Genomic DNA, 8,527 nt, shown 5'->3' on the forward strand with positions numbered 1-8,527 from the left:
TTCCGTGTGTGCTCGTTAACACCCTCTGGGATCCACGATGCCGCCATGCTGATGCCCCTGGGGAGAGGGAGGACAGGTGGGGAGAAGGGGCGGAAGCGGGCTCCTCGGCACGGGTGCGTTGCTCCTGTCCTTGGGTGGCTTCTGCTCTCAAAGCATTTAGGGGCTTCAGCCCCTTTGTTTTTTATACCAAACAGGAGCAGCTCCAAAGTAGGAATTGTTGAGCAAGCCCTGGCGTCCTCTCTCCAACTTCATTCTTCTCCCCAGGTGGGGAGGGTACCCGGGACCTCAGGAATTAAGGGTGTGCAGAGAAGGGCAAATGGAATTTCTCTAGTCACGTTAACTGATTGTTTCCAGGCAATTAGAAAATGGCTATGAAATAACCTTAATTTTTTATAAAATCTTGTGTCTTCTTCATTTTCCTGCCAGGAGATTGAACTGACCACCTGTATTGATTTATATCCTGAATTAGGGGAACCTGTGTGTCTGCAATGTCCTACTGTAAGACGGATGAATGTGAAGAGTTAATTTCAGGGTACAGTTTTGCCTTAATGGTTTAAAAAAATAAACTATTTTTTAAAATGTTTTGGTGAGTTTTGGGTGGTGCTGTGACATGAACTGTTTGGTTCGAACAAGCCAAATCCCCGCGGTTGCGTCTGCTCTGCCAGGACAGTCCCCGCGCCCCTCGCCTGAGGCTGTCTTCACCCGTAGGGGCCCTTTTGTCCTTCAGTGTACAGGATGGATCTGGGACAGTGTGGCCCCAGAACGCGACACCCTTTCATCTAAAGTAACATGAAACAGGAAGCCTTTAAAAGTGTGGGCACCTTAAAAGAAATCGCAGCACGCGGCGGTCGGCGGAAGCTCTGTACTCACTGCTTCATGGCGGCCAGCTGGCCTTGCAGGCCTTGCGGAGCCAGAGCAGCGCCCGCCTCCGAGAACTCTGCGCAGACAGTCGCGAGCTCACAGAGCTGCCCCACACGCTGCTGCTGTGGAAGGTACGGGGACAGGGGTACCTCGGGGGAGGGGTGCTGTGGGACCTCTGGCAGGCTGCGGGGTCCGGCTTCACCGAGGGCACCGAGGACCGAGTCCCAGGTGGCGCGGGGCAGGCAGGCAGCGTGATGGCCTCGCGGTGCGGTGTGAGCGCAGGACGCCCACGGCAGTCCTGACTTGGGCAGGAGACGGAGAGCAGAACTGGGCCTGAGCTGGAGCCAGAGCCTGAGGGGACTGGAAGGGCTGGAAGCCAGCACTCCGCTGCCGGGAGACCCCACCCCCTGACACCCAGAGAGCCCGGGCAGATGTCGGGTCCCCAAATGTTTCAGTGGAAGGATTACTTTTCAAAACATTAGCTGGTTCTTTGGGATTTTAATTATAAACATATACTGGTCAAGATTAAAAATAACATTTTCTAAGCATTGCACAAGGATGTGAAATAAAAATTCTATTCCCCCTAGACCTGACATCTGGTCTCGAAGGCAGCCAATATCAATGGTTTTCCTCACACAGGGACCATTGCTGCCACCTGGCATGCCCCGGGGCCCCAGCATGCCCTGGCAGCTTCCCCCGCAGGCGCCTGCAGGCAGCCTCTTGGTGAGCTGTCCTGCTGAGAGAGGACTTCCCTCTCAGTCACCTCTGAGCAGCCCTAGGGGAGCCCGGGAGTGCCTGGGCTGGGTGTCAGGGCTGGCGTCTGCCTTTTCGGCTGCCCTCTGGGCACAGCTCCTGTGGCCCTGTTGCTGCTGCAAGCTGTACCCCGGCTCCCTTGGGCCACAGATGCTGCTCCTGATGGCCCGGAAGCGAGGCTCCCAGCGCAGCGGCACCCCCGACCCAGGCTGGCCCGGGGGTCTGTGCAGGCTGCTGCCCGCTGCCCTGGCACCGGCCTCGCTCATGTCTGCGAACTGGGCTGGCTGGAAGGCCTCTTTGACGGAGCTTTCCTTTTCTCCACGTCTTGCCGAATTTCCTGAGGAAAAGCACTGATGTTCTTCTGGACACAAGGGAGGCAAAATCTCTTGGAGTAGAACAGGCTGCACTCCTGAAAGGAGGAGGAAAGGAAGGAGGCTGGCACCCTGGGGACACAGTGCAGCTTCTCTCAGAGGCCGCCCTTCACCACACGCAGAGGGCTGGGCAGAGCCCCCCAGGATGCATGGGACAGGGACACAGCCAGAGCCAGACCAGCAAGAGGGAAGGAGGGGCCCGGGGCCAGGCAGGGTGTCCGGGAGAGGTAGTGAAGGCCTGGGCCACCCTGGGAACAGCTGGGAAGGGATAGAAAGACTGGGGGCGGGGCACCCTGCTCCTTCACAGTGAAGTGACAACAACAGGAAGCTGTAGCACCGGCCACACCCAGAAAGTGGGGAATCTTGGAGTCCTCCCTCTCCTAGTCATCACAGCAGGAACAAAGGCTTGGTGATAACCTGGTGCTGGGAGCAGCCAGGGACAGGAGGGACAGCCCCACAAACCAAAGAGCCTGTGGACAGGCGACTGGTCTGGGCAGGAGGCCAGAACTGTCCGGCCGCACCCGCTCTCCCCACGACCTGAAACACCAGAACTCCTAAGATGCAGCCTTTACACACTAACCCTGCGGCAGATGCTCAGGGACTTCTCAGGCCAGGACCACTCTGGTCACACTGGCCATGCTCTGAAAGCCACACTGCTACACCTCCACCCATCCTTGGGTTTTCAGCTGTCCAGGTGAACCTGACCCACTCGGCCTCTCTGAACCTCAGTTTCCTCACCTACAAAATGGGTTTAACACTGCTTTACCTGACTAAGCTTGGGGCAGGAATGAAAAAAGCCTCACCTGCAAAATAGGACCTAAGCACAGGGCCTGGTACACAACAGTTGCTCAAGAAAGGACAGTCCCTTCTGGGAGGTCCCTCCAAGAACATGTAGAACGAAGGTCATCGTCCATGGAGAGAGGGAGCACAGGGCTGTCTGCGCTGTCTATGGGAGGGTGAGGAACCATGTGCGGCCACTGGGGGTGGGACAGAGGCTCCAAGGATCTACTTCTATTCCTCACCCCAGGCTGAGACCCTCTAACTGACCCTAGCTTGCCCCCTCACCTGTCCCCCTTGTGAGCTATAGGGTGGACCAGCTGGCCTCTAAGGACCCTCACAGCCTCCCTACCTGGGGACTATTTTGGGGGTCTCCTGGAGGCTCTCAGGGATCAACATGGCAAGGACAGGCAGCCTCACGCTGCTTACCCACCGGGCCCACGCACACCAGCCTGCTGCATAAACTGCAGCGCGAGCCGAGGACCAGGAATCTGTCCTTGTCCGAGGTGAAGGGATCCTTCATGACGTAGCTTTCCTCCAGGAGGCTGCAGGAGAGTAATGCCCGCGGTCAGAGCGGTGAGCGGCGGCATGTGGCAGCATGTACCTCCCCGGGCCTGCACACTTCTGCATACCTGCGTGGGCTCACTGAGGCAGAGGACTCATCCACCTGTGCCGAAAGGTAGTGATGGAAAGGCCCAGCAAGTGGGGGCCATGCTGGAACTGAAATTGGACCTGCTCTCAGCTCACTGGGGCTTAAGGCCTCCATCTGAGCACCCCAAGCCCTCCCCTCTCTCCCAAGCTGCCTGCTCCCATGCGGAGAGAACCTGGCACCTTTTCCATCCTCACAGCCCCAGGAGGCAGGCTAGCCTCATGCTACACATCAGAATGAGACCACAGCGTAACATGATGACTCCCAGGTCCCTGGTCAGCAGAAGAACCACAGCCAGAAGCTGGAGGTCCAGAAATGAGCCCCAGGACCCCCTGGCTCTAGCCCAGGCCTGCTCTGGCAAGTCCCTGGGAAGCTGGTCCTCAGGACTCACTCCCACCAGTGCAAGAGCTGCAAGGAGGACGGGCTTCCCACTAAGAAAGTGTCACAGCAGGGATGTCAACAGGGTGCAGTCCATATGGGGAGGCCACTGTGGTCCCTTGTGTTTCCAGCTGCTGAGCTGCTTCAGCCTGGGCCACAGTGCCTCTACCCCATAGCCAGAGCAGGTGCTGAACTCTGGGCTGGGAGTGGAGGAAGGGGCTTGGGGGTTTCTGGAAGAATCAGATGGTACTCAAGCCTTGTCCAAGGCCTCCCCAAGTCACACCTGGAGCATCCAGAGCCTGGGCAGGAATGGGCCTAAAGCACAACACCCAAGCCATGTGTCAGACTCAGGCACGGAACCTGCCAACCAGCTCTGCGCATGGGCTTCCCTGGCACTGGCCTAAAAAAGTATGTACTCACACCACCGACTGGGTGTTGGGGGGCTTCTGCCCCACGTAGCTGTACGGAGCTGTCAAGGCACAGAGCTCACACTCAAACATACCCAGGGGACGGTGCTCTGCCTCGGACACCATCTGCAAGATCAAGAGATGAGATGCATCACCTTCAGAACCAAGAACCATCTAGCCCGGGCAACAGAGTGAGACTCTGTCTCAACAAAAAGAAAACCAATGAATGCAATTCACAGTAATAACAGAATAAAGGAATAAAATTGTATATTCATTTCAGTAGATATAGAAAACGCAGGACAAAATTCAAGGCTCTGGGTGGTGCTGGGAGGAAGGGCCCAGCTCCCAATTCAAACCTAAGTGGCTCCCCAACTGACTGTAGGATAAACTCCCTTCGTTGGCATTCAAGGACTCTTTGAGTGCCACCTTTTTCCACTATATTCATGTCCTATCCTCCAAACATTCCCTGCACTTTCTCTCCTCCTTGCCTTTGCTCCTGCTGTTCCTTCCACCTAAAAGGCTCCCCCTACACCTCTCCCTATGCGTTCTCCTCTGGCCTTGAAAATTTTATCTTTGGCTTTCAGCGGGTTAGATAAATATCTGTTTTTTTTCTTTTAAAGTTGGTTATCCTTATGATGCTTCTTTAAGCAAATTCTTTGATCTGTGGTTTGCTATCTTTTATTATTTTTGTAAAATCCAAGTATTTCTTCTGCTGAGATTCTAACTGTAAATATGTTACACCATTTGATATTGTTGCCTATACTTCTTGGATGCTCTGCTGTAGGTTTGTTTTTTTCACTCTCTTTTCTCTTTGTGTTGCAGTTTTGGTAATTTCTATTGACTTATCTTCAAGTTCACTGACTTTTTTTCAAGGCTACGTCAAATCAACTGATGTGGGCACATCGTCTCTATTTTTTATTACTAGTATTGCCATTCTCAGTTTCCTTCTCTGCTGAAATCCCCTATGCATGTTGTACATCTTTTTCGTGCTTTAACATATTAATCACACTTACTTTAAACTTCCTGTCTGGTAGTTCTAACATCTGGGGCATATCTGATTCTGTGAATTGTTTTAATTCTTGACAGCAGGGAGTATTCTTTTTTATTTGCTTTTCTGTATGTCGCAATTTTGGTTGAAAGCTGGACATTTGGTAAGATAGTGGAGTTTAAGTATTAATAGTATTTATAAAACATGTCGTATCACTGTTTATGCTGGGCCTTTGTCTGGGGTATTAATTGAATCACAGTTGAGATGGTCTTAGGATATTACACTGGCTTCAAATTTTTCTAGCACTACCTGTGCTTAGGGTGAGGATGCATTTGCCTAGAGACGGTTTTTCTCTGTCATCTTCCCCCTCCCATAGGTTGCAGCTGCTAGTTATATCGCGTTCCCTGTTGTCCTGATCCAGCAGCAGTCTCAGGCTTTCGTAGGAATCCCGCCCCGTCCCCAGCTATAGTAGACCGCTAATGATACAGTCTGAGGACAGCTGTGATCTCCCCTCTTCTAAACCTGAGAATGTGGTGTACGTATGTCAAGCAATATGAGTTTTGAGTTGCACAACCCCAGATGTAAATCTTGGAAGCACGGGTCAAAAATGATCCTTAAAAAATTAAAACCCATATCAGGCGTGCGTGAACCCAATCTCGGTTCGAAGCTGTACACTGGAGTTACCAAGGCCCCAGCAGGGGCGACCAGAGCGCCGCCTTGTCAGCAGGTCACAAGCCCCAGGCACAGCGGACGGCCCCGCACCTGCGAGCCCCGCACACGCCCTTCCCTCAGCTGGCGCCGCTGCCCCGCACCACTCGCGCGGGGGACCTGGCCGCCCCCCAGGTCAGGAGGGCTCCGCACCGGAGGCCGACAGCGGGAGGCCTTTCCCGCGTCCTCCGTCCGGTCCCCAACGCCGCGAGCGGCCGCGCCGATCCCAGACGATCTGAACCGCACAGGCCCCCACACCAGCGCCGAAGGCGGACCCGGAACCAGGCAGGCGCTCGGAGGATTGCGGTCCCGGCCCACAGCGCGCTCGCCCCCGCCAGGCCACCGCCCCCGCGCGCACTCACCGCCGCCCGCGCCTCACGGCTCTGCGGCCCAGGGCGCGTGCGCGGACCCGCCCCCGGCGGCCCAGCTAGCCACGGCGCAGGCGCAGGGGGCGGGGCCTGGCGGTCGTCTTCCGCCTCCCCCGCGTCCTTCCGGTTGCCGCGGGCGCCGCGCTGGGCGGAGCGCGTGCTTACGGGCTGCTGTGGGGCTGGCGGGCGTCGCGTCTGGGCGCACTGTGGCCGGAGCACGCGGACAGGGATGCCGTCTGGCCGCTGTGAGGCTCGCAGCTTCCGTCTGGGTTTTGTGTCGGGTTCGGCAAGGTGGAGATCTCCGACGCGTGGCCCCGCGGAGACTGACACCTCCTTCCGCCCTGCGCCTCCGGGGCCGAAATGCCCGGGCGTCGGTTCCTCGCGCGCTGTCGGTGTCCCCACAGGGCGTCAGCCCCCGCACGCTGCAGGGGACAAGACGAGTTCGAAGCGAGCCCCGTGGTTCCTGCGACCTTTATAATGCCGCGTGGTCTCCACATGTGCCACTGGGCTCCTAAGCCTTAGAGTGGCCTGCGACGCCTCTCGTGGTCCGCGCTCCTTTGGGCCTCCCGGGTCTCTGCGCTGGCCCCTTGCCCCGACGCTAACCACACGGCTCCCTTGCTCCCCCTGCCGCCGGGGCACGACATGCTGCTCCTAGACCTGAAATGCTAGCCCCATTCCCGGGCCCTGGTGTGGGAGGAGGGTATGAGCGGCACCAGTTCTGCAGCCAGCGGGCCTGGCTTTGCCTGTGGCCTCCACTCTTGCCCAGTCGGAAACCCTCGCCCCAATCGCCCCCCTGAGCCTTGGGGGCCACGGATTTTGCTGCCCTCCTTGCCCCAGTAATTTAAGGGTTTTCCTCAGAAGAGAAGGCCTGCCCCCCCGAGCTGCAGCAAGGGTTCTCTGCCTGCCTGTACTACCAGCCCTCATTCTTCTCCCATCCAGTCCAATCTTCCATATACTGCTGTATTAGTGGGGTCCCCTGTAACCATTCCGTAAGCCAGATGAGATGTGCGCGCTGTCATTGCCAACGGGTGCTTTTCCTGACAGACTAGAATGTATTCTTGATTTGTCAAGCCACGTTTAAAGGAATGTTGCCAAATTGCAGCAGACAGATCTCAGACTTTCTGCTTTGGGGAACTGTGAAGGATTTTACACGGCATTTTAGTACCACGGAAACCAGAACCACTCTTAGACCTGAGCTAGAGGGGCCCCAGGAATTAGCAGGCAACTTTATTATGTTTCTAGCAGATGTGACCTCAGCTGTGCTCACAGCAGCGGCATTCTTTGAATCAATTCAAAGATCATATACTGGGTTGGTTTTTTTTTTTTTTTTTTTTCTGAATCTGCCCAAAGATGGAACATCTTTATGAGGCATTTCAAATTTAACCTGTAAGTATTCTCAGATACATGATGGCACTCCCATGAGTGCTATTCAAGCAATTAGACTTATTTTGGACAAGTTATGGATGAGATACATTAGAAGAATTAAGTGAAATAATAGATAATATCAAAGAACAAACCATGGTCTTTGGCAGAAAAGAAAATTAATTTTGAATTTGATGTGCCCACAGTTATTAATGTTAGAAAAAGCTTTAAAAAATCCAAAATGATTAAATTATATTGCATTAAGTTGTAGGGGAAAAAATGGTTTTCCAAAAGAAACTGCATAAGAAATAAGCACTAAAATGTTAATTCAAGCACTATGTAAGCAAATTAAAACTAGGAAACAGAAACATTTGCGGGAATCTAAAGAACAACATTCATGTACAAATAATCCTGAAACTAATTTCTATAGAGACTATTTTCTGGCCACTGTAGATCAAAGTGTAGTCTCTATTGATAAAAAGAGATTTGAACAAGGTGAGCAACCCACTGCAATTTTCAGTTTTCTTTATAATATCGCAGCACTGAAAAATGTAAAGAAAAACTTAAGAAATCCTATATGAATCTGGATATGTTGTAAGAAACAGTAATAACAGTGAGATAACAGCTTATAAAATGAAAGCATTTTGTAATGTTTTCTGCAATCATAATTTTTCCTGTGCACCCTCCTTACAATGTTTAAACATGATATCGATATTCATGGTTCAATTCTGAATATAAAGCCTTAAAAATCTTATTCATCAGCCAGGCGCGGTGGCTCACGCCTGTGATCCTAGCACTCTGGGAGGCCGAGGCGGGTGGATCGCTCGAGGTCGGGAGTTCGAGACCAGCCTGAGCAAGAGACCCTGTCTCTACTAAAAATAGAAAGAAATTACCTGGCCAACTAA

The 8,527-nt window shown here is 53.6% G+C and overlaps 1 protein-coding gene across 3 annotated transcripts; it reads right to left on the bottom strand.

Moving 5' to 3' along the window:
• Nucleotides 1-1,762: 1,762 nt before the first annotated feature.
• On the bottom strand, nucleotides 1,763-6,465 carry CDPF1 (cysteine rich DPF motif domain containing 1). 3 transcript variants are annotated; one of them, XM_069489865.1, is made up of 4 exons: nucleotides 6,426-6,465; nucleotides 4,210-4,322; nucleotides 3,196-3,307; nucleotides 1,763-2,023 (listed from the first exon to the last, which is right to left on the bottom strand). In XM_069489865.1, the coding sequence occupies exons 2-4, from the start codon at nucleotides 4,320-4,322 to the stop codon at nucleotides 1,877-1,879; spliced, it is 372 nt and encodes a 123-aa protein (XP_069345966.1). In that variant the 5' UTR covers nucleotides 6,426-6,465; the 3' UTR covers nucleotides 1,763-1,876. The 3 variants fall into 3 exon arrangements, with proteins under 3 accessions (XP_069345966.1, XP_069345965.1, XP_069345967.1); XM_069489864.1 differs by lacking the exon at nucleotides 6,426-6,465 and adding an exon at nucleotides 6,255-6,314; XM_069489866.1 differs by lacking the exon at nucleotides 6,426-6,465 and adding an exon at nucleotides 6,046-6,216.
• Between the last annotated feature and the right edge of the window lie 2,062 nt (nucleotides 6,466-8,527).

The sequence above is a fragment of the Eulemur rufifrons genome, chromosome 16 (genome assembly GCF_041146395.1).
Source record: "Eulemur rufifrons isolate Redbay chromosome 16, OSU_ERuf_1, whole genome shotgun sequence".
Lineage (NCBI taxonomy): Eukaryota > Metazoa > Chordata > Mammalia > Primates > Lemuridae > Eulemur > Eulemur rufifrons.